This window comes from Quercus suber, unplaced genomic scaffold, assembly GCF_002906115.3.
Source record: "Quercus suber isolate HL8 unplaced genomic scaffold, Cork oak 2.0 scaffold_805, whole genome shotgun sequence".
Classification (NCBI taxonomy): Eukaryota; Viridiplantae; Streptophyta; class Magnoliopsida; order Fagales; family Fagaceae; genus Quercus; species Quercus suber.
Genome location: NW_027070240.1, coordinates 46,750 through 72,863, shown reverse-complemented (window position 1 = coordinate 72,863; position 26,114 = coordinate 46,750). Strand labels below are relative to the sequence as shown.

General features: G+C 35.5%; 1 protein-coding gene across 1 annotated transcript; it reads left to right on the top strand.

Annotated features, from left to right (window-relative positions):
- The first annotated feature begins 265 nt into the window (after positions 1-265).
- On the top strand, positions 266-25,471 carry LOC111988364 (5'-3' exoribonuclease 4). Its single transcript, XM_065767424.1, has 22 exons — positions 266-616; positions 889-965; positions 1,179-1,361; positions 1,455-1,574; positions 1,674-1,736; positions 1,852-1,968; positions 2,443-2,625; positions 3,873-3,950; positions 8,626-8,703; positions 13,625-13,714; positions 13,811-13,879; positions 13,969-14,067; positions 15,317-15,387; positions 15,697-15,825; positions 15,919-15,995; positions 16,086-16,126; positions 17,695-17,769; positions 19,113-19,270; positions 21,860-21,964; positions 22,060-22,135; positions 22,863-22,945; positions 23,473-25,471. The coding sequence occupies exons 1-22, from the start codon at positions 337-339 to the stop codon at positions 24,929-24,931; spliced, it is 3,711 nt and encodes a 1,236-aa protein (XP_065623496.1). The 5' UTR covers positions 266-336; the 3' UTR covers positions 24,932-25,471.
- The last annotated feature ends 643 nt before the right edge of the window (positions 25,472-26,114 follow it).

The following is a 26,114-nucleotide window of genomic DNA, read 5'->3' as shown; positions in this document are numbered from 1 at the left end:
AAGTCGATTTCTATGTATAAAAAATGAGTACAAAGGACTCGATTTCTTTATCTACTCAACTGACAAAAAATAGATATGAATAGTAAAATCGGCTCCTCTGAAGTCGAATTGTTAGAAATGCAATATGTTTAAAATGTTGCCTAACTAATAATATTGTTTGGGTTTTGTAGTTATTTTCTAAAAAATCCCGTTTTATGTCCATAATAAGAGAGGATATGACACGTGAGCATTGAAGTGGCAAACCAGAAACCGGAAAACTCTAAAACCCTAACAATAACCCTGCCGCATTATAAAACAACAACAACAACACAGTTTTCTCTCTCACTCTCTCAAAAAATGGGAATACCTTCATTTTACAGATGGCTTCTGGACAGGTACCCGCGGACGGTGGTGGACGCCATCGAAGAAGAACCGCCGGACGCCACCAAGCCGAACCCAAACGGCAAGGAATTCGACAACCTCTACCTCGACATGAACGGTATCGTCCATCCCTGCTTCCACCCCGAAGGCCTGCCGCCTCCCAAAAGCTACGACGACGTTTTCGCCGCCGTCTTCAGCTACATCGACCGCGTCTTCTCCATCGTCAGGCCCCGCAAACTCCTATTCCTAGCAATCGGTCACCACTCACAACTCAACCCCCTATTACAACTGATTTAATAACTGAATTTGGGTAGTTAGTTAGTTAGTATTGCAGCATGAAAACACAAATTTGTAGCAGTTTCAATAAAGACTCAATGGGCTGCCATTTCCAAAAAAAAAAAAAAAAAAAAAAAAAAAAGGCAAAGTCGAATGTTTAAAATCGTTCTTTTTCTCCATGAAATCGGGTTGCCAAAGTTTGATAGTTGGGGGTGGGGTGATTTACATAACTTGTGTGATTATTATATGCAGATGGTGTAGCGCCGCGAGCTAAGATGAATCAGCAACGTTCGAGGCGTTTTCGGGCAGCTAAGGATGCAGCTGCTGAAGTGAGTTTCTTCATAATTGATAATTAATTTTTACACTTCTTAAGAGTTTTGTTGCCATTTTTTTTTTTTTTGTTAGTTAGTTTCTTTATTTAATGGGCAAAAGTTAGTTACAGTTCCCCAATTAAATTCAAATACATTGTTGCATTGATTTTAGCCTTTTTGTACTATTTTATACCTATGAAATTTCATTTAAAAAAAAAAAAAAACTATTAGGCTGCTTCAAGAGAGAAGATATTTGAATCAGAAGAAGAAAAGGCAGCGTATTTGGAGCAGTGCAAGAAGATGGACTCAAATGTGATCACACCTGGAACTGAATTCATGGCATTGTTGTCATCGGCTCTTCGTTATTATATACATTTGCGGATGAATAAAGATCCTGGGTGGCAGGGAGTTAAGGTAAACGGGGGGGAGTGTATTGGAATGGTCTTTTACTCTTTTTGTTTCTCTATCTGTTTCTGTACTAACTTGCGCGTACATGAGTATTTATAGGTCATTCTTTCTGATGCCAATGTTCCCGGTGAAGGGGAGCATAAGATAATGTCTTACATTCGCTTACAAAGAAATCTTCCAGGATATGATGTAAACACCAGGCATTGTCTGTATGGATTGGTAAAGCTGTTGCTTATTAATGTCCATATGTATTTGAGTTTTAATGTAGATGGCATGTGGGTCTCGTAATATGCGACTAATGTTATGTTTTGATTTTAGGATGCGGATCTTATCATGCTTGCACTGGCTACTCACGAATTGCATTTCTTTATTCTGAGAGAGGTTTGTGTTTTCAGGGATATGTTCTGGGTGTATTTGCTGAGAATCTATTTGTTCTTTTCAGTCAGCTTATAAGAAAACCATGGTCTGCATCTTATTTTTTAGTTTTGTGACATAGGATGTCCGTGGAGCAAGATCAAATGATAAACATCAGCAAGAAAATATGAAAAAGTCAAAGAAAATGGAAGTGGAGGGCGAAAATCTAGAAGGTTTTATCTCAAGGCAGAAATTTCAGGTTTTTTTTTTTTTCTCGGTCTCTTCATGTTATGTCATTCCTTTTTGTTTTTTCGTGGTTTCCCTTGTTCACATGCTTGTTTGTTGTTTGAACAATAAACCTGATGCATTACTGTTCCAGTGTGTGTGTATAATGCCCTTGCTTGCCTCTCAATATTTATTTATTTTATATTGTTTGTGGAAATTCATGGCCTTGAGAATTTGTGGATTCTAGTTGATTCATACACCATGAATTTTTGATATCTACTTTTGTTTGGGTAAAACTTAATTGGATCTGCATGTGTCATAGACGAATATACAGGTTGATATTTAAAATGTGACAGTTGAGGTTGTTCCATCTACATCAAGATCATCATTTGGAGGTTGAATTGCCAATTATTGCCGCTGCATGATGTTGATGTTGAATGTTGTGCTTTGATTTTAAAATTTTAAAATGTTTATATTTAACATTTTCTTCTCTGGTATTTTGTTACAGTTTCTCAACATATTGATTCTCAGGGAGTATTTACAACTTGACATGACCATCCGGGCAAAAAAGAAGTCCTCAAAAAGGAAGAAGAAGTTCAAATTAGAACGCCTGATTGATGATTTTGTCTTCATGTGCTTGTTTGTTGGAAATGACTTTCTTCCCCACATTCCTTCATTGGAAATATCTGAGGTTGGACACTTGAGATTCTTATACTTTTATACTAATAAATTGTTGGACGTACTAGTTGAGTTCTAATATTCGTTTCTCCAGTTGTATCCTGATATGCAGATATTTTTATTCTCCTGTAAGTGACTGGTTTCTTAAGATGCTTATCTACAAGATATTATCTACCTATATATATTTTTGATAGGTAATCAGAAAACTATTATTAAGGAAAAAATTAGGAAAAGTACAAGTTGTTCATGATGATGAACAACAGGAAATAAAATAACAAACAGCACAGCAAAACAAGTACTCAGGAAACTAAGCTAAGGGAAGATATAAACTCAGAGAGAGAAGAACAATCAGTAAAACCCCAACAACGAGACCACTCCAAAAGACTATGTTGGCATATAACATATAGTTTATCTGTTTCTGTTTACTTTTGAGGATATGGTCTTTTCAAAGGTGGACCATGCCTGTGATCAGAAGTAATAGCAAGCTAGATTATTTTTCCTGTTGGCTATCTAGAGTTCTTTCACCTACTAATAATAACAAGAAAAAGAGAGTTCTTTCACCTACTCCAACGCAGATAAAGATTAAATCTATGGATTTAGTAGAGAAATCTGCATGTACAGATGATTTGTGATGATTATTTTGTTGGAAACCTTTCTCTTTCCCCTCTTATTTTGGTAATTTAGTTTGACAATTTTATTTTTTTGATAGATAAGAAAGATGTATATTCAAAAAACTGCTAAATGCAAAGTAGCACCAGCATATCAAAAGTACAAGAAAAGATGGAAAAGCAAAAACATAAAAAAAAAAAAAATAATTACAAAGAAGAGAGCTAAGGACTTTTTACTTTCATGTCATGTCAGAAAGTGAAACTTGTGCTTAAGTCTACTTTGTGGGGTAACTATAGTTTGTTGGACACCTTGGTGTATCAAGATTCCAAAAAAGAAGACAGTCTGTGTGTGGACAGCAACAAGGGAAAATTATTGACAAGATAATTTTATTAGGAGGCATGTTATTGGTGGACTGGTGTTGCATTTGCAAATACATCTGCAAAACTGTGGATCACTTAGTCTTTCCGAATGTAAATATTGTTGAGCATACATCCTGTGCGTACAAACTACAAACCTTCTTCCTTTTCAAACTATTAAGAGTATTATTCATAATGCGACTAGTCATATATTTGTACTTGACCTAGACCTACTTTGCATAATTCTGCTTGTTGGTTGTAACTGATTCTTACATGTTTTGAATTGTTTTTGCAGGGTGCTATTGATCTGCTTATGATGGTTTACAAAAAGGAATTTTGCAAAATGGGAGGTTACCTCACAGATTCTTTTAAGGTGAATAACTATATTTTTTTCTTACTTTATGTCATATGTCCAGTATCTGATAACCCCAGAACTTGATGTGTTCATGCTTTAGCATTCACCCTTTGAAATCCTGCCCCTTTTATTTATTTATTTTTTATATATACCACTTGAAATTTCAGTTTTCTGTTAAACCTTTTTGGTATATTTTATGTCCTCATTGTGTTAGAAACCTCCAAGATTGAAGTGTTAGTATTATGACCCTTCTCTCCAGTAAGTTGATAATGCTTTCATAATCTCAATCAATCATCATAATAGGTGTCGCAGGTAGATTTGCACTCAAAATTTCTGCCTTGTCATGGCACTAAGTCCATCCTAATTAATCTCTGCCAAAATTTCAACTCACAAGAAAACTTTGAAACAATATGTGTGAATCAAATGTGCACACCATAGGCAGAAATTACAGGAGACTTCTCCCAAGATTTATTACTTTATTATAAATAAAGTACAGAGGACACTAAGGTTTCCTTTGCACAAGACACTCACTTGGGGCATGCCTTAGTCAAATTCAACCATTGTGGCTTACAAAAATATACAAATACACAGAATACACTGTTTTACCCATTTTCGTCACACATGATTTTGACAACCCCAACAATTTTAAGAATTGCGTAGGAAATAAGTGTCAATGGCAGATGAAAAGTAGACACTAGTTGTTTTTTTTTTTTTTTTTTTTTGATAAGTAATAAGTTTATTGATATCAAAAAGGGAAGCACCCTAGTACACAGGGAGTATACAAGGGGTCAAACAATCAAGAACAAAAATTACAAGAATCTAGGAAATCAAGAAAAGATGAAAATGATTGGTTCTGCAAAGCAGCCAACCAATCCATTAAAGTTCTAAAGAAAAATAGCTTCAAGTCTGAAATAGATTTCTCCTTATCTTCAAAGCACCTACTATTTCTCTCTCTCCAAAGACACCATAATAAGCAGTGGGGAATAATCAACCATATAAACCTATTTCGATGACAATCAAATCTGCCTTGCCAACATGCTAAAAGCTCCACTACAGACTGCGGCATAACCCAGCTCACTCCAAACAATCCGAACACCGTAGCCCACATATCCCATGCAACCGGACAATGAAGAAAAAGATGATCAACCGATTCACCGTTACACTTGCACATGTAGCACCAATCCAATATCCAAACTCTCCTTTTTCATAAATTGTCAATCGTTAAGCACTTCCCCAAAGCAGCAGTCCAAACAAAGAAAGCTACTCAAGAAGGAATCTTCTGTTTCCAAATACTTTTCCAAGGAAAGCAAAAGTCATTATAGCCCACTAAGAGACTATAATAGTCTTTAACCAGGAAGCCCTTCTTTCTATCAAGATTCCAGCACATCTTATCCTCACCAAACCCTTTCACCAAAGCACCATAAATGGTATCCATGAAACCAACCAGTGCCTCTAATTCTCGAGCATGCACACCCCTAAAGAAACTCACATCCCAAAAAAGGACTCCATTATCAAGCTTCATAAGCTTAGCCACACTAGCTTCCTTATCTCGGCAAACTCTAAACAATTCAGGATAACTGATTACAAGAGAAGTCTCACCACACCAATGGTCTTGCCAAAATTTCACCTTAGACCCATCCCCAATATCATATAGAATGTGGCGAGAAAAAGAAGGCCATCCCCGACTAATATATTTCCACAAGCCAACACCATATGGACCATTAATAGGCCTAGTACACTAGCCACCCCATTCATTGCCATATTTCACCTCTATCACTTTCCTCCAAAGGGCATCCCTCTCCATCCCAAATCTCCATAGCCACTTCCCAAGCAAAGCTTCATTAAAAAGTCTTACCTTTCTTATCCCCAAGCCACCCGATGCAATGGGGCTACAAACAGTAGCCCATTTAACCAAATGGAATTTTGGTTCATCTCCAATGCCACCCCATAAGAAATTTCTCTGAAGTTTCTCAATTCGGTTAGCCACAGGTGCAGGAATAGGAAATAGAGATAGGAAATAAGTGGGTAAATTAGATAAAGTGCTTTTAATTAAAGTGACTCTACCTCCCTTTGATATGTACAAGCGTTTCTATCTTGCTAATCTCCGTTCTATCTTCTCTAGAATTGGGTTCCATATTGCATTATCCTTGAATTTAGCACCCAAAGGAAGACCCAAATACTTCATTGGAAGAGTACCTTGTTTACAGCCGAGTACAATCAACAATAAATCCAAATTATCCACCATACCCATAGGAACCAACTCTGACTTACCCAAATTTATCTTTAGACCAGAGACCGCCTCAAACCAAATGAGTATCATACGGAGAAATAGAACCTGATCTAAATCAGCACCACAAAAGATCAAAGTGTCATCCGCAAAGAGAAGATGAGACACCGCCAATGATATTCCTTCTTCACGACCCACACAAAAGCCTGACATGTGACCATCATGAATAGCTTTATCCAACATTCTCCCAAGGGCTTCCATAACCAATATAAACAGCAAAGGGGACAATGGGTCACCTTGTCTCAACCCCCTGGAACTCTCAAAAAACCCACAAGGAGAGCCATTTATCAGAATAGAGAAACGAACTGTAGATATGCAAAAGAATATCCATTGCCGCCATTTGGCAGAGAACCCACCCTTTTCTAGTAACTTCATAAGAAATCCCCAATTCACATGATCAAAGGCCATCTCAACATCTAATTTACAAAGCAGCCCTAGTTGTAAACCTCAGAAACTTCTTGACCCTTGGAATTGAGGAGATCACCACAATGGGTAAGGTATGACAAGCATGGGGTGTCTTACATGGATCAACTTGTAGGGAGGAAGTCAACAATAGCTATTTGGATGGCGTAAATCCTATGTGTCCAGTAGTAAAAAATTTGCTAAGAGAGTGGAAATGGGATGTAATTTGCTTACAGGAGATGAAGATAACTAATGTATCAAAAGAGATTGTAAGGAGTTCATTTATTTATTAATTTTTCTTTTGACAAGTAAGATAAGGAGTGTATAGGTGGAACTTTTTATAAGAGTGGATTGCCCCCAACTATCGAATTATCAAAAAAAATTTGTAGCTATGGATAGCTTCTGGACCTATTTAATGACCTTGAATTACTAGATTTTCCATTAAAAGGGGGCTTGTGTGCATGGGATAATAATCTAGATAAACGTAGATTTCTCTCTTGATGTTGTGAGAGAAATGTTACCCAGATTTTATATAGAGTTTGTTGCTATGTTCGATATCAGGTCATGTTGCTGGATTGTGGTGACTTGCAAAGAGGTAAATTTTATCCAAATTTGAAAATATGTGGCTCCAAGTACCAGGCTTTGTTGATAGGTGCAAGATGGTGAAAAAAGCTATAGATTGATGAGCTCAACTAGTTTTGTCTTGGCCAGGAAACTTCACCAGCTGGTATGTGATCTGGAAATTTGGGAGGAGTTTTTTGGGATATATAGGTAAAAAAACAATGCTTCAGGTTGAAAGGAAGCAATGAAGATGCTAAGGGCTTGTTTGGTAGGAGATTTCAAGTTTTGTTGTTCAAAATGACGTGAAAACTATGGTTTAAAAAGTGTTGTGAAAACACATGTTAAAGTATTCATAATGTAAAAAATGTGTTTGGTACTATGTTTCAAATAACATATTTTAAAATGTGAAAAAACATAATTTTGTGTTTGGTATATGTATGTGCTTTTTTTTTTAAAGCTAACAAGTATAGTAAAAGTATTATTATTTTATTTGAAGAGAGAAAGTTCTCTCATGTGGTCTAATTAGACAATTTTTAACATATTTACAAAAGTGTCATTAAGCAATGTTATTTGAAAATTGAAAACTGGTAGGAGGAGTTCTCTAAATTTTGTGTTCAAAAACCTTAAAATGAGAAACATAACTCAAACACTCCTAAAAGAAATCCCCTACCAAATGTTGTAACTATAAACAATGAATTATATTGGCTAATGAGGCAATAACCCAAATGGTTGTGCTGCATTGACTTATAATAATTTACCTATATATAAAACAAAAGCGTTGACTAATAAGATACACGGTTGAATTTAATTAGGGAACCTAAGATACAACATCTAAGGAATTTCATCTTAGTTTTGCCCCTGAACTTAAATGGTAAGGGAACTGCTTACAAGATTCTCTTTTTTAATGATATGTAACTTCTTACAAGATTCTTGAGAGGCTAATTATGTTATGCTCAAAGCAAGCCTATGACCCTAGCCTTTCCTTTTAACTGCAAATCTCATCACTTTTAGCACTTCAAGCTCACTAAAAGTCACTTTCTGTCTCTCATCTTATTAAAAGGATTTGGAACATATATATTATAAATAATCTGGAAGGAAAAAAAAAAGTGAATACAGAAATAAAACTATAGAAGTAACAATTAAGGAATGACATCATGGTAACTAATGTTGATATCATATTCTTTGTTGGCTAGTAGGCTAGTTGAGCCTTGGTAGGCTTGTTGATGTTCTTGCACCACTTTATAAGGTGATAGCTTATAATCTCCTTACAGCTGTTCAAACGTGCAGCAGAAGTGCAATAAATATTTAGTTATACAATCTGCCTTTGCTTCTGGCAGCATGTTCCTTTTATCTCTCTCGCTCTGTGAAAATTTGCATATAATTAGTGTTCCATCTCCACTTTCCAGCTTATTGATTTTTTTTCATCCCATTTTTCATTAATAGGTAAACTTGAAACGTGTGGAGCACTTTGTCCAGGTTTTGGCATCTCATGAATGTGCAATTTTTAGAAGACGACGCCAGGTATCTGTTTGAGATGCTTCATATGATGAACATGTATTTATAGATAATATTTTATGCTACCTTCCTTCATTGTAGTGACGTTTGATGAGCAATAAAATTTTTCTTGCAATCAAAATAACAGACCCAAGTACACAGGAAATGTACTATGGGTGCAATACAATTAAGATCCCAAAAAACAATGATCAAACAAAACAGGAAGAGAAGAAAAAGAAAAAATTTGTAAAGCTAAGCTCCACTCGAGCAGAGAAAGGAAGAAGAAAGACTTAATCTCTAGAATAGAATGTTTGCATCCCTCAAAACATCTAGCATTCCATTCCTGCCAATTACACCACATAATGCAATGTGGCACATAAACCCACAAAGCTATATTGCGATGCTGACTGAAATTTCCTTGCCAAGAAGCAAACAACTTAAAGACCTTTTGCGGCATAACCCAGTGAATACCAAACAAGCTAAACACCATTGTCCACAACTCATGCTATAGGACAATGAAGAAGAAGGTGATCCATGGATTCCCCACACCGTTTGCACATACAACATCAGTCTATCACAATAATTTTCAGCTTCCGAAGATTATCTATAGTTAAGATCCTACCCAAGGCAGCAAACCATGGAAAGAATGCCACCTGAGAAGTGACCTTTGCTTGCCACTCCATTTTTCAAGGAAATGATATGGCATTAGCAGGGGATTGGGAATGATAATATCCACGAACCTCAAAACCTCTAGTCTTAGTGGGCTTCCAACAAATTTGGGATAAACCATTGCCTCGCACAAACGTTGAATAAATTATGTCCATAAAAAAGGCTAAAGATTCTAATTCCCAATCTTGCATTGGACGAAAAAATTGAACATCCCAGTGAAGCCTACCATCAGAGAAAACCATAACATCCGCTACTGCGGACTCTTTAGACCAACTAATGCTGTAAAATTACAGAAAGGCCTCCTTGAGGGGACAGTCCCCACACGACTCATCTTGCCAGAGGTTTACTCTAGTACCATCTCCCACATCAAACCGAATGAATTTGGGAAAAGCCAACCAACCTCTCCTGATTAATTTCCAAAGAGAAACACCATAAGGGTTTGATACATCTTTAGTACACCAACACACCCCACCCACCACCCCACCCCCCCCACCACCCCCCCAATTCACTCCTGTATTTTGCCTCAATAACCCTCCTCCAAAGAGCATCTCTTTCAGTCCCATATCCCGACAACCATTCACCAAGCAAGGCTTAGTTAAATCTTTTCACACACCAAAATCCTAACCCACCACTCTGCATTGGTTCACAAATCTGAGACCACTCCACTAAATGTGACTTAGATTCATAACCAATGCCTCTCCAAACAAAATCTCTTTGTGGCCTCTCAATATGATGGGCCACCTTCATTGGAATAGGAAGGAGAGAGAGAAAATAAGTAGGCAAACTAGAAAGAGTACTCTTAATAAGAGTTACCTTGACTCCCTTAGATGGTACATTCTCTTCCAACTTGCTAATCTCCGCTCCATCTTATCTAGAATTGGGTTCCAACTTCCAACTCATCTTATCCTTCACTGCAGTGACTTATTCTAGAAGCCTGGAGAACTCAACTCATAAACATTTCTTTCCCTACATTTCTTTGTCCTGACAACTGCATATTATCCTATGCTTAGCCACTGTTCATGTGATTTTTGTACGAACATCATTAATTGATTGTATTGAGAAAATGCAGTGGCTATGTGCTATGAAATTATTTGCTCAACTAATTAACAATGGATTGTACCGTAAATCAGAAGTCATTGTTGTTATTGTTTTTGTTGTTTTTTTTTTTTTTTTTTTTTTTTTTTGAGAAATAAGAAAAAACTTTTTAAAAGAAAGTACGACTTCATTTGAAAAAGATGAAGTAGCCTGAAAAACAATATGTACAAGAAAACAACAAAAATGAAATTATGTTCAAGATAGAGAGTCTATGAACAAAGGAACGGAGTCACTAGATGTGAATCCCTGAGCACAAGACCAATCATACAAAGTCCCTGCAAACATTGCTATGAGGTGATCCCCTGATCGTTCCAAATCCTCAAAAATACGATTCTTACCTCCCTTGTTTTCGGTCTTTCTTATGTTCTAGCCCAGTGGAAGGGTGGTTAGCTGGTTGGCTTTAGTATGTTGTATTAGGGCAACTACGTTGGTCCAGTTTGGTTTTAGTTTTAGGGTATGTTTGGATGTGCCGAGAAGAAATAGCTGCTCACTCCCCATACAAACGTAGTAGGGGATTGGGAGTGTGTAAGCTAGGAATTTTGATTAAGTCATGCCGGGCTATGGAGATATCTGGTTGAAATAAGTCATCTGTGGAGATCTGTTGTATCCTTCACATACAGGGGGGGCTGGAAGGATGGTCAACAAGGGAGGTAAGAAGTACTCATTATTGTAGTTTATGGGGGTTAGGATAAATTTTGCAAGGCATGTCTAGTATAAGGTAGGCAAGATTTATGGTGTGGAGATCAACCCCTGAAAGAATTGTATCTTGAATTATATGTCATTACAGCTAACAAGGATGCTTCTGTTAGATCTTTTGCTTGAAGGCTTCCCCTTGATTGGAGGGCATGGCCATGGAATATAAGATTTTCTCTTGATGTAAGTGATTGGGAACTAGAGTCAGTTGACTCTCTGTTTAAGGATCGTGTTCTAAATTTCCAAAGCAATGAGGGTCCCAATCAAATGAAGCAGAGGATAACTAGTTATAGTCAGTTTGATGTTTGCTCATACTACCAGGCTTTAAGAGGTGGAATAACATTTCCTTGGAAAAGTATTTGGTGTATTAAGGCTCCAAAAAGGGTATTTTTTTTTCTTTCTTTCTGTGGACAGCGACACCAGGTAAAGATTCCATCCGGTGATAATCTTATCAAGAGAGGGATTATGCTGGCAAATCATTGTTGCATGTGTAGTAGTAGTGATTAAATTGTAGGTTATTTCATCCTGCATTATGACATTGTCTATGACTTGTAAAATTTTTATCTGTTATGCTTTTGGGTTCAATGGGTAATGTAATGTCAAATAGTGTTGTTAAGCTACTTTCGAGATGTAAGAATTGATATGGTAAATATTCTTCATTTTTTTGGAATTGAGCTTCATTATGCCTTTTGTGAACTTTGTGGGGGGAGAAAAATCATTGTACTTTTGAAGGTGTAGATGCCTTTTTGATGATAGCTAGAATTGTCTTTGTTAGAACCTTGTTTGAAAGTTCTCATGTTTTGGGCCATAGTGACGTATGTTCTATTATAGACTGCATTGGGTCTCTTTCTTTTAGATCGTAACTTTCATTTATTCTTTCTTGCTAGGACTATGTGTATATTAATATGTACATGATTTAGTTCCTTTTATTTCCTTCAAAAAAAATTTACAAGATAGAAATGAAGGCAAGCTGTGAAGCTGATAACAACAACTCGGGGACAAGCGTCACATAGATTAAGTTTAATTTGAAAATAATTATTTTTAGGTGATGAAATAAATGTCAGCCAACCCTTTAATAGATCCTTGAAGGCTTGAGTACAGGAAAGCATTTGGTTCTTTCTTGGTTTTGTGGATGTTCTTGGAGTCATCTTTTGGTCTGGATTTTTCAAGTGTTTTATTCTGTGGATGTTGATAAATTTTTGCTTGTCCGCTCCTCCTAACTACTTGTTTGGCCTCAAGAATGGGATAAAAAAAATTCAGTATGAAGATAGATGGGTCGGACACCTTGCAGGATCTTAGATCGTCCTGTTTTTGGACAAAAGAAGACCTGATAATGTCCTAGTAATGGAAATTCTCAGTTTGCACCCTCCTATACTATGTTTTCTGAGATTTTCTGGAAATGTATTTGGAATAAGTGAGGAATGCGTAAGTTGTAATCTATATTGTCTATATGTGAGAAGTGTGGAAGAATTTTGCTCATTGTCTGGTTAGATTCTTTAGCGATTCAAATCTACTAGTTAGGCGTAGATATTTTTGCTCTTGTATTCTTATGGGTTTTTCCAAGCCTTTTGAATTCAATTCTGGCTGGTTGGTGGTGTGAAGACAGATTGATGCGGAAAACACAATTTTTTTTTTTGGATAGGTAATCAGAAGAAATATTATTAATGAAATAAGTATGAAAAATTATGATGAAAAAAAAAAAAAAAACCCCCAACTACAGCAAGAAAGAAATCATGAAAACACACAAAAAAAAAAAAAAACTTTTATTTTAATTTAGTACTATTTATGTTTGCAAGTCAATTGTATATATATATTTAAGTCATAGGAGTTTATTAGGCTATTAGTTTTTTAATATTTGGAAGTAAGGTTAGTAATAAGGCAATTAGGCTTCCTATGCTGCCAATTAGCATTAGGGTTTAGCAGTCCTTTATAAGCAACCTATTGTACTCTTTTCAAGGGGGATAATGGGATTACGATTTTGATGAATGAAAAAAATGGCCTTTTGGTTTCTTTGGTCTGGTGCAGACTCTAGTTCCACTCTAGGTGCTGATTTTTGGTGGTTTTCCTCGCTTTATGTTGACTCCTAGGTCATATCCTTTTATTTTGCTGTCTTTTAATTTTACTATTCAATTGTTTTGGTTGTCTTGCGTCATTGATCTACCTGAAATGACCTCTGCAAGGTTTGGAATCTTTATATGGGCCTATGCATGCCTTAAGTAGTCTCAGGCTGCATACAACCCTCATTGTTGTGCTTGGTACAGCATCCTGATTGAGTACCTTCATTTTTGTACTCAATTTGAGTGATAAATCCACTTTTTATTGTTTTTAGTATGGTAGAAAGATTTTCAATTAATATTTGACAAGTTTTTCTAGAACCTGAGTATATTGTAAAAGGTAAAAAACGGTTATTTTCAATGCAGAAATTTCAGACTATTTCATATTTTTACAATCTGTGGACTGATAATGTCTATAAACAATGTCCATTATTCAGATGCAGAAGGAAAGAGGACTCCGCCATCGACGATTTTCAAATAAGAAGAATACCCGTTCTTCAAGTAACCTAAGTCAAAATCACCGAAACGTGAGTGTACTATACAATCAAACTTTGAAATTGTAAATTGAGTTTTTTACTTGTGAAAACTGAGAATTTATAAAGATTTTAATGTCTTTGAACCAGTCAAGTTCTGTTGAGACTCAAACACCAATCAACTTGTCATCTGTTGGCACAAATGCAGTTGTGGATGAGGTTTACTGTTCATTTATACTTTTAAGATGCCTATAAATTTCAATGTGAGTGGTCTCTTGTATTCATTTAAGCTCTTGTTGCTTTGACAGAATAAGCTGGGGGAAACAAAGGGTTGGAAGGAAAGATTTTATGCTGAAAAGTTTCAGGCTGAAAGTAAAGATGTCTGTAAGAAAATTCGGAGACATGCGGTTAGAAAATCTACTATGAAATTTATCTTACTTGAATTCTATGTTTGAAGAATCTATCCTGCCCTTGTTTTTCACTTTTTATAAATATTTCAAAATTTTGAGTTCAATGCCTAGAAAAAAGTTATATCTGGAAATAAATTTTTGCTTTATCCCTGCTGGCCTAGTGTCACAAATGACGCATTTGCATTACTAATTATCCATTTAGTGCAAGAGAAAATTATATTTACTGCACATAATTTTACTGTATTTAAGCTAGAAAGCACGGCTGCAGCTCCAGGGCCACTGCACCCGCACCCGCACCCGCACCGGACTCACGGCAACGCTCCTCCGATGCGCAGCATGCGCTGATTCGGCCTTTTTTTTTTTTTATAATATTTTTTATTCAGCGCCGATTCCAGCCGATTCGCACCGAAACCGGCCGAAATTGGCTGAAACTGGCAGAAATCATGGCTGAAATACATGTTAAAAAAATAATAAAAATAAACTTGTGGGTTGTATTCTAATTTATGAATATCATGTTTTAGTTATTATCTACTATTACCCTTAAATTGGTATATATTTACAATTATATAAAAAAGTATGCTTAGCAATATATAGAAAATATAAATAAAAATATTTTAAATAATTTTTTAATTGCCTCACTCACACCCTGCTTTTTCAAAAATTGCCAAGTCCCTCACCCGAACTTGTATCCGCTCCCGCACCTGAATCTGAATACGCACCCATGCTTCATAGTATTTAAGTTATTTCTACTTTAATTTAAAATTGTGAATTTAGGAGTGGTTTGATATGAACATGATGTCCTTTTTATGAAATAAATCTTTGATTACCTATAAAAAAAAAGGGGAGTGGTTTGATAAACATCCTCTGTATGTTAATATCCTCTTTTGAATAAATTTATTTTCATTAAAAAAAAAATTAAACTGTGAATTTAGAAAAATTATAGCATTTTTTTTGCTTGATTTGTTTCTTTTTATTGATTGAATTATAGGTTTTTATTTTTAGTTGAAGTGATTGTGTTGAATTGTGCTTTTTATATAGTTTTTCAACTTTTATATATATATATATATATATATTCGAGTTCATTTATGCTGCACATTCACGGTGATGTGTTTTACTTTTGTTTACCTTCACCTCTGCTTTAATCTGCTGGGCTTCTCTAGGAGCCTTGACCATTGTTATTATCTTTTATTAAAAAAAATATTGTTTTTATCATATGCAATTTTCTGAAGTATTGCAATTGATGTAGGTTTCTAAATATATTGAAGGGATATGTTGGGTCATGCAGTACTACTACGAAGGAGTATGCTCCTGGCAATGGTAAGTGGTGCTTTCTTATCTTCCATTTTAGAATTTTCTTTTAACTTCCTACTATGGTTGTCATATCACCATTCTTGGTTCTTTCTTCAACTTTTCTATGGCATTGCCTTAGCTGCTAGCAGAATCTCTCTCTCCTCCCTCCATTGAAAAACCTGACTTCGTCAATACCTTATCATTGTGCAATGCTCAATGTATTATGCAATGCTTATTTTGAATGTAGCAGACAATTTCAGTTCTTGATGACTTGTTCTCATTTTCGTAGAACATCCCAATTTACTTGCCTAATTATTCTTAGTTCTTGATTTGCAGGTTTTACCCATATCATTATGCCCCATTTGCTTCAGACTTTAGTGGTGTTGATCAATTAAAAATTGAATTCACATTAGGGAAACCTTTCAAGCCATTTGATCAGTTGTTGAGCGTATTGCCTGCTGCAAGGTTTTCAGTTTAATTGTTTATTTATTAGTATATTTATTTGTTTTTCCTAATTTATTTCTGTAATAAGATGTGACCAAATGGGTGCACATGCAGTGCACATGCTCTTCCTTTGTTTTACAGGAAGTTGATGACAGATATTTCATCACCTTTATCAGATTTTTACCCTACTGGTAGGATTTCTGCTGAGTAGTTTATCGTTTGCAGATAAATTCTTATAAATTTTACTGCTTTTTAATATCTGATAATAATTTTTTTGGCAGATTTTGAGCTTGATATGAATGGGAAACACTTTTCTTGGCAGGTGATGGTTGATTCTGTGTGTTAATATTCTGTCTAATAGTGTTGATCTAAACTAATTGTGTCTGAGTTAGAAAAAATTTTGATTATTTTTTTCATTGGTAAACCAAGTCATGCATGTGGAGTTATTGATTATATTTCCTGGCTGTCAAAACTTATGTCATAGATCAGTGTAGTCAAAGGCAAAAGCTGCTCAGCCTAGTAAAGCAAGGCGCCGAATTCTAAATATAGTTATTAAATATATAATGAACTCAAATCGTATCATACATATCTAATGCATTATAATTTTATAATCAAGTGTCTCTTAATTTACATTTGGATTTTTTTCGTTATTTATCAAAAAAAAAAAAAAAAAACTGGACATTTGGATTCTTAAGCCGTTTCAACAATTGCAACAACAAAGCATCAGTCTCAAATTTTTTGGGTCAGCTATGGATTTTCAACATATTAGTTTACAAATTAGTTAGGGTCAATCACATGTATTCTTATTCTCCATTTTATTCTAATTTGAAGTCATATTCTAAGTTACTTCTCTAATTGACATATCCTTTTATTTATTTTTATATAATTTCTACTAATGTTATTTTTGGTCTTCCTTTACCTTTTCTTATTCCCTCAACTTAGATCAACTCACTCTTTCTTACCAATGCATTCGCTTTGTGCTAAACATGATCAAACCATTTTAAGTGACTTTTTCTCATCTTTTCATCAATGGCTATATTGGACTCCTAATGTTTGGACTAAAAATGAAAATTTTAGGGTTCTTTCCAAGGACCGCTTAATAATTTGATTTTAATCTGCACTATGGGAGGTCAAAATGTAGCAGCTGGAAATTTTTGTGACTAAATACTAAAAGCGATAGGGCCAAACTACAACTGGGTTAATTCTAATTGAAAGTTTGTACCAGAAATGCAAAATCTGTCAATTTGGATGGAATCCTAATGATTTTTTTTTTTTTTCAAACTTTAGGGAGTGACTGGAGTCATGTGTGGAAACTGAAAATTTGGATGTAACGTAACCCTAAAGATTTTATTTTAATCCAAACTTTAGGGTGTCAACTATGACAATTGATGGTTTGTGGACTAAGTTGTGATAGGACCAAATGACTATCCTACCTCCGCCACCTCTTTCCCCAACTCTTCTGCCTACAGTACCACCTCAATTCCCAATACTAATACCTTTTAGCTATCCTACCGTTTTTCTTCTCACCACCTCCTTTTCTTCAGGGGCCTCAACCTAACCAGCATTATACCTGCAACCCACATGCCCAACAGTCAATTTCCTTTTTCCCAGTGCCACCCAAACCATCTCAACAACACACCAATTCTTTGAATTTAGATGACTAAGCGAAATGACTAACTTTCATTTCTTGGCTTTTTTGAGTATGAATTTAGATGCCCTTTTTCTTAGCTTCTTTTAATTTTATTTTTGACAATCCAGAAAGTTTCATACATTTCCCTTCGGCCAATGATTTAATGTGCCTTGTTATTCTTTAGCTTTGCCAATGTTTGTAACTTTAATGACATTTTTGTGAGTGTTCATTATTTTCTTAATATTACTTTTGATGGGCAGGCTGTTTGTAAGTTACCATTTATTGATGAGTCACGCCTTCTTTCAGAGATTTCAAAAGTGGAGCATACATTGACGGTAATAACTGAAATCTATGTTACTTGGAATTTGGTTTGAAAGTTTAGTATGGGGTGTAGGGTTTTGGTATCATATCATATAATTCTTGAATTTCATGACATGAGAATATTGTTGAATAATTTGATCAATTGCACTATGCAAATTTAATTTAAGAGAAAATGCTATATACCTCCTGTAATGATGACGTTGTGCCTGACTTTTCAAATGTTACACTAAACGTTCCTGATTGGACCAGTATGACACCATCAAATTTTCTGACAGAATTTCACACTTTGGATACACTACCTTTTTTTCCTTGGCTTCTCCATTTGGCTGACCCTCTCTCTCTCTCTCTCTCTCTCTCTCTACCTGTTCCAACTAACTGGAACGTGGCTCTTGAAGGTTTTTGATGGGTGGCCAGCAGCAGCTTCAAGAGAGGTTTTGGGTGGTCTCAGTTGGGTTTGGAGAAGGGGTGTGGCAATTTTTATAATGCTGTGGGTCTATGGAGTTTAGCAGCATGGTTTGATGGTGGGCGGTTTGGTGGTGGTCGGATGCCTTTTTGGGGTGGGGGGGGGGGGGGGTGGGGGGGGGGGGGAGCAGTCTGAGTCGGCAGGGCTTGATGGATTTTCTAGGTGGTGTCAGGAAATTGTGTGGTGGTGGTCAGGCAATGGAAGATCATATTGTGATTTGTGGCCATGAGGGGTGGTTTTCAATTTTTATTGGATAAAGTTTCATTGATGTGTATTGGATGGCTGGATTTTGGGAGCATAGTTCTCTGGAGGTTTGGCAATGTTTTTGTGGCTTTTGGCTGGCAGTTAATGGGCTATGGTTGACAGTGTGTGGGAAATCTGATCAGAGTTTGGCAACATGTGTGAAAGTTTGTGAATAGAAATGGAAAAAATAATGGTGACAGCTTAGTCCAACATATGGAGGGTCTAGTATAACATTTAAAAGGTCTAGGGGGTAAAGTGATTTTGACTCTAATCAAGTGAGGTTACATGGTATTTTGCCCTTCCATTATTGATTTTTTTTTTTAGTCAGGAATTTGAGTAAGATCAGCTTGTTTCTATTTAATTTTCCACGATTTTCACCTATTGTTTATAATTTAAATGTTGGTGCTATAAGAATGCTCAAAATCTCTGTTAATTTATAGTGACTAAAACATTGCTTCTACATTCATTTCTGAACTTATACAACAAAATAGTTATGTCAGAAATAATCATACCCTTATTTTGACATGTCAAACAGAGGTACTTCACATACATACTTATGATTTGACATTTGAGAAACTTATTTTCTTATACTCTTAATTCTACTGTCATTTTCTCCTCATTTACGGTTTCTTATATAATATCTTTGTATAGGATGAAGAAAGAAGCAGAAATAGTTTCAGTCTGGATGTACTGTTTGTTCATGCTTCACATCCTTTAACGGTGAAGATACTTGCTTTCTGTCAGAGAAAAGCTGTTCATCCAAAGTTTGCTGGCACTAAAGTTAAGCGAAAAATTAATCCAAAATTCAGGTGTGTAATTCACAATGTCACAGAATCTATATTGATTTCTTTTGCTACTGTGATTACTGGAGTGGCTGAAACTGCTGTTATTGTCTCACTTCCTTGAAAATGTGCTCAATGTTCTCATCTTTCAAGTATTAGAGAACCAAGTTATTTATAAGGGAAAATCTGACTCTATCAGGGTTTGTGTGGTAATGTGTTGGACAAGCATTATTCATTTCTAAATAAGTGGTTGAAATATCTGCTATTCTTTTGATGAATGAAATTTCTGCTATTCTACTTACTAGAGAATGGAACCTTTTAGGTTTTCAAAACATGCATGGCACTTGCTGGAATTTTAGACGTTCAGCTCTATAATTGGTCTCTGTACAAATAATGGAACTTGCATGGGGTTCAAGTTGGTTCAAGTTGTATTCTTTCTTGGGTAGGAGGGTTCCAGTTGTAAACCAAAGACTGCCCTGAATCTATATTTCACCTTTTTCTTTTAATATTAAAATTGAAAAATTGAGCTTGTATGTTTCTTTCATTTTCTTCATGGCTTGTTGCTTCATGAACTTTATAGTTTAGCTTTTCCTATCAGTTTTATGGTTTATTGGATGTTAACCTTTGCATGCAATGATGGGGCTATAATGGGATGGAGGGTGAGGTCTAGGGAAGGCCTGGCTACCTTGAATTAACCATAAACGAAGCCTGGCTACCTTAAATTAGCCATAAATTTCTTGGGTAAATTACAACTTACCCACCTGTGGTTTGATTGAAATTTAAGTTGCCTATTTGTGGTTTAAAATTTGACATTTTATCCATCTGAGGTTTGACCGAAATTTAAGTTGCCAACCTGTGGTTTGAAATCCCATGATGCAAGTGTTCCACTGGATTCTTTTGATCTTAATTGATCTTGTATTTTTATGTTTTTTATGTTTTTAGAGGAGAGAGACATAAAAGTTAAGCAAAATTATATATTTAGCTATGTTTTTAACAGAAGTGGGTTATGGAACTCTAATTGAGCTAACCTCAGGTGGACAAAGTGTCAAATTTCAAACCACAGTTAGACAATTTAAATTTTGGCCAAATCACAAATGGGTAAGTTGTAATTTTCCCAAATTTCTTTCTAGATTTTCTTCTTGCTTTCTGTGTTCATCATTTGTTATTTCTGTCTCATTCATTATGGGAGCTTCCATTTTTTTTCTTTGTTGAATCAAAAACTTTCGAGTTCTTGGTTGAAGAAGGCGACACATATTATCTACTATGTATTATGAGAGAGGCCAAGATTCCTTAAGATCGGTATTCATGGGGAAAGAAAGTGCAGAGAGATTTTTGATCAATGTGGAAGAACTGATCTCTAAACAATCCCTTGATCGGTTTGTGAAATTGTTTTGAGAGGGAGACAGTTTTCATTCTTCAGTGACCCACTTCAACTAAGAAACTTGTCCATCATAATGTTCTCATTTCAGTTCTATGAAAATGTTGCTTTTTAATAGCCCAACATTTTGTACCATAGAGCATAAACAGTCTTATTGTAGTCAAATCAATGTCACATATTTTTATTTTGAAAACCTAGGTTTATGATACAGCTGACCTAAAGTGATTAGTCTACATGTACTAGCCTTAAAAAAAGGATAAGATCCCTTCATTTCACATAACGACAATAGAATGTTAACTATCTAGGTTCGTTAAATGTCATATGCTAGTCTCATGACTTACCAAAATAGGATGTAACAAATTAACAATAGCTAGTTTTTTCTTCCCTATCAAAAATAGAATATAAAATAAAGACAGGGCTCGTGCTAGCTAGTGGGCAAGATCCAAGTAATTACTAATTAGTTACCTGGTTTGCTTTGGATGGATTATTGGATCCTCCTACATCAATATGATGAATATTCAGGAGAGAGTTGACAACTTCAGTGTTCAAATCCCCACTTAATAATAATAATAATAATAATAATAATAAACCTATCACTTCAGGAATTCTTCCTTTTATTGAAGCATAAATAAATAAGTATGCCTGCCCAACTTTTTGAAGCTAGACGAGTTGTTCTGCTTTTTTTTTTTTTTAATAAGATATTTTTATAAAAAAGAGACAAAACTCAAGCACATGGGATACACAAGAGAGTCCCCTTAAGAATTACAAGTGAAAATTTGTAAGATTTACAAAGTTGATAAAAGAACCAAAAAAAAAAATCCCTGCTAGTTGAAGTAGTCTACTTGTAAGATTTACATATATAAGAATTTAAAAAAATGTAAACTCAATTTTAGTGCTTATAATTTTTTTACTTATATATTTACACATTAATGGATATGTTTTTTTTAATTTATTAATTAACAATATAAAATTTTCAAAATTTTTCCTTATGTAAAATAAAAGCCATTCATTGTCCCTAATGGACCTCAAGTATCAACAATCTAATAAGATTTATTTTGACCTATTTTTTCTGATCAGTAAAGAGTAAATGTATTAGAATAAAAAATATGTAAAAGAAATATTTATTTACTTGCTTTTTTGCAATATATGTCTTTCAACTGAGGAGATAATAGGTGATTCTTTTTGGGCTTTTATGTGAATTTCTTGCTAATCAGAAGGTACTTTCTCTAATTTTGCAGTGATGGAATGAATGGGTACATGTACATTTCCGATAGGCCTGTGCAGCCTGTGGAAATCATTTCACCAATTGAGGACATGGAGATTATTTCTAATAATGAAGTATTGTATGTTCATGAATTTGCTTCACTTGTAGACTAATTCAACTGATATGGCACCATTTCTTTATAAATAATTGCAAATACTGTTCTGTCTTCTGCAGATCAGTCTTCTTCAAATGCCCACCATTCCATTCTCACATCACTAGTCTATCAAAAGGAGTAAAAGTGCCTCACATGGTATGTTTTGGCTCTTTTACTTTGGTCCCATTAAATTAAAGTATTCATTCTCTGAAAACTTGGGGACCTCAAATAGGGCCTAGATATGCTGCTAAGTTGTGTAATATATAGCTCAAATATAACTTCCTCCTCTTATAAAAAGCAAGGTGGAGGGTGAGGTCATAGCTTCAAGCTGCATTGGCTGCGAGTTTGACTTAACAAAAAATATTGCTGTGAGTAGCTAGCTGATTAGTATAATTTAAAATCCAATGGGTCAGGTAACTCAGGTAATTTGCTGCATTGGAATCTGAGTAACTCGTTAATATATTTTCAAAATCCCTTTTTGTCAAGTCATATGTTGGATGTCGAGCACACAAAAATTGAACCTATGTATTTGTCTTGGACTTATAAAAGAGAATCTTAGGTGCAAGAAGAAATTGTTTATGATGCCTTAAGAATGGACATTTTTTTTTACCTCTAATCTGGTGAGATATCTTGTAAAGTATATCTAGGCGTAAAGTTAAAGAAAAATAATTTGAGAAAAACATAATAGTTTGAGAAAAACATCTCAAAAATACATTCAGAAGGTAATAAATATTTATGCTATTTTAGGAAATTCTATATTGTATATTTTAGGAATGTGTATATTTTACAAAAAAATTGTTAATTTATTTTCTGCATCAATTTTTTTTTTCCATTGGATATTAGTCCTCGTCAATGTTTTTGTCATGCCTTCTGCATTTCCCAGTCTGTCAGGAAGAAGGACATTTTACCTCCACCTGTTTTGTGGCATAAGAAGTCAGCTGTCCTTGGACGCATACATTCTGAAAGGTGAGTAGTTCAACTGTTTCCCATTTTCCGGTGAAGACAATTATATGTCCAATTAAATATCTTTCACTTAGTTTGTTTTGAACCATGCCTGAGCATAATGTAATTCACAAGATAAGCAGTAGTAAATATCTACCTATTTAATAAGCATGGTTGTATCAGATCAGGCTTTGCTTATTTAATGCTTCAGTATTATCTGGCATGAAATAAAACTTGCAATTAAATTTTTTTAAAAAATTGTCAGATTGGAAAACTATCAATTAATCAATTGCTTGAAGGATACTATGGTAGTCATTAAAAAATCATTTGTAGCTGAGTTCACCCAATTCATAGTGCTACACACTAGCCCAATTTTCATGTGGATAAGGTACAAATTCTATATGACCCTATGTTAGAATGGGCAAAGGTTTTGGTGTCATGGTTATTTTCTTGATAGTACTTGCTGTGTTTTCATTATATATAAATAACTGACTTGGATCAGTGCTTTGGTTTGAATACATATCACTAATATGAGTTCAATCTTTTTCCAGGTCCATCCCTAAGTCAATCTCAGGTCATCTTCTAGCAAAATTAGCTTGTAAACTTCTATCAAAATGTTACCCTCCGAGAAAGAAGTGGGGGTCTATGGAACTGGGTGACAACATAGGTGTGGATGGATTCACATCCCATTTGAATTTGATTGATACTGTTCCACAGGGTGGGGCTGGATTTTATAAAAACTGCATTTATTGTGATAATGGAGCTCCAGATGAACAAGTTGGTGAGACTGGAGCAAATGGTTTGGAGTGTGGCAGAGTACCAATTACAAATCATGTTAATCGCAGAACACCGATTCAAAGTTTTAAACCGAAACGGAGCAAAGCCATACGTGCAAGCACAAATAGAGTGGTATGTGCACAGAATTTGGAGCCAACAATTTTTGAGTTTGCGGCTGCAGCTGATAAAAATTGTGTTGATGGAGTCCCAGATAATCATGTTGGTGCGAATGAGGCAAATGGATTGGTATGTGCTAGTGGAGTTCTAGATAATTGTGTTGATGTCAAATCTAAGAAAAAGAAACGGAAATGGAGCAAAGCTGGAGGTGCACAGAATTTGGGGCCAACAAGTTGCGAGGTAGAGATGGGAGCTGAAAAAAATTGTGTTAATCATGAAGTCCCAGATACACATGTCGGTGAGACAGGCACAAATAGAGTGGTATGTGCACAGAATTTGGAGCCAACAATTTTTGAGTTCGCGGCTGCAGCTGATAAAAATTGTGTTGTTGGAGTCCCAGATAGTCAAGTTGGTGTGAATGAGGCAAATGGATTGGTATGTGCTAGTGGAGTCCTAGATAATTGTGTTGATGTCAAACAGAGCAAAGCCGGAGGAGCACAGAATTTGGGGCCAACAAGTTGCGAGGCAGGGATGGGAGCTGAAAAAAATTGTGTTAATCATGAAGTCCCAGATACACACGTTGGTGAGACAGGCACAAATAGTGTGGTACGTGCACAGAATTTGGAGCCAACAAATTTTGAGGTAGGGACTGCAGCTGATGAAAATTGTGTTGATAACAGAGACCCAGATAAGCATGTTGGTGAGACTGGGGCAAATGGATTGGTACATGCTAGTGGATTTCCAGATAAAAATTGTGTTGACGTTAAATCCAAGAAAAGGAAACCGAAAGGGAGCAAAGTGAGAGATGCACAGAATTTGGAGCTAACAATTTGTGAGGCAGGCACTGGAGCCAATTTAAATTGTGTTGATAACCGAGTCCAAGATAAACATGTTGGTGATAGTGTATCAAATGGATTGATATGTGCTAGTGGTGTTTTGGATAAAAATTGTGTTGATGGAAAATCTAAGAAAAAGAGACAGAAACGGTGCACAGTGGGGGGTACAGAGAATTTGGAGCCAGCAATTTGCGAGTTAGAAACTGGAGCCAATGAAATTTTTGTTGATAATGGTCTCCAAGATCACCATGTTGGTGAGACTGGAACAATAGCATTGTAATATTCTAACGGCGTCCAAAATAACAATGTTGGTGAGAATGGAGCAAATGTATTGGCCTTTGGTTAAAAATTGGCAGAAGTTTGATGAGAGGTGTTGGAGAATTGAATTGAAAAAGGAGCTGAGATAATAGGGTCCCAGATAACCATTTAGGTGCAGTTAGATTGGCCTGCCATTCGAATATGGAATTGTGAATGGGATTGGTGGTGAAAAGAAAAGAAACTGCCGAGTTTGCTGATTGGAGACAAAAAGTGGGGTGGAAAAGAAACTGCCACGATAAGGGAGTCCCAGATTGCCAAGGCAAGAGATAGTAGATAGGACTGAAGTTCGGAGAAAGTGAGAGAAGAAGATTAAGTCCCAGATAATGTGTTTGTGGCACAGTTATTCGGGAGCCAAACTTGTATTCCAACATTTTTGGTGTCGTGTACAATTTTGCTGCAGGGAGTAATAAATCACAATGTTTTAAACATTATAATGTTGTGGACTTGTGGGTGTCATGTACAATTTTGCACCTAATTTAATTATAATTATTTGATAAACAAATACCCACAGCTTCCTGTTACCATTTCATGTACCGGTTTTATTTTCATATATTGGCCAAAAATAGTATGCATATAAACTTCATATTTGCTGGCCGAAAAGTATCATGCAAATAAATTCAATATTTGTTTTCTACTAATAAAAACCGAAAGAGCATATTAAAACTGAGAGCCTTGATCTGAATGCAAGGGGCCAGATTTGGGCTGGGCTGAGGTAGAGTAAATGATTGCTATAGTCATACCCATGAGGCGTGGGCTAATATTAACTAAATTCAAAACTTTTTAAAACTAATCAATTTAGCTTATAAAGCCAATTTAGTCTCTAAAATAATTGAGAAAAATAACTAATTGTTTAGGGACTAAGTTGTTTTAGGGACCAAATTGGCTAGTTTTGAATAATCTTGGACCTTAGTGGAATTTATCCAAAAGATTAACTATGTAATAAGGTTGGGCTTGGGTACAAAATTAGCCAATTGGTTGCCTGTACTCTGTGTTGCTCGAGCATCCTATATGCACTTTGCACAGTAAATTTCCCATCTGTTGCTCGGCCATGTGGTCTTCTAGGACTCAAAGGAATCCTCCTAATAATGGCAGTTTCCTATGGAAGAACCAATTTATTCACAAGCTCCTCTTTCCATGTCATAGTG

Excerpts from the sequence above, each read along its gene's own strand:
- LOC111988364 (XM_065767424.1), top strand. The coding sequence starts at position 337 with ATGGGAATACCTTCATTTTACAGATGGCTTCTGGACAGGTACCCGCGG. Across the intron at positions 966-1,178 it reads CTAAGGATGCAGCTGCTGAA|GCTGCTTCAAGAGAGAAGAT; the intron begins GTGAGTTTCTTC and ends AAAAACTATTAG. Across the intron at positions 2,626-3,872 it reads CTTCATTGGAAATATCTGAG|GGTGCTATTGATCTGCTTAT; the intron begins GTTGGACACTTG and ends TTGTTTTTGCAG.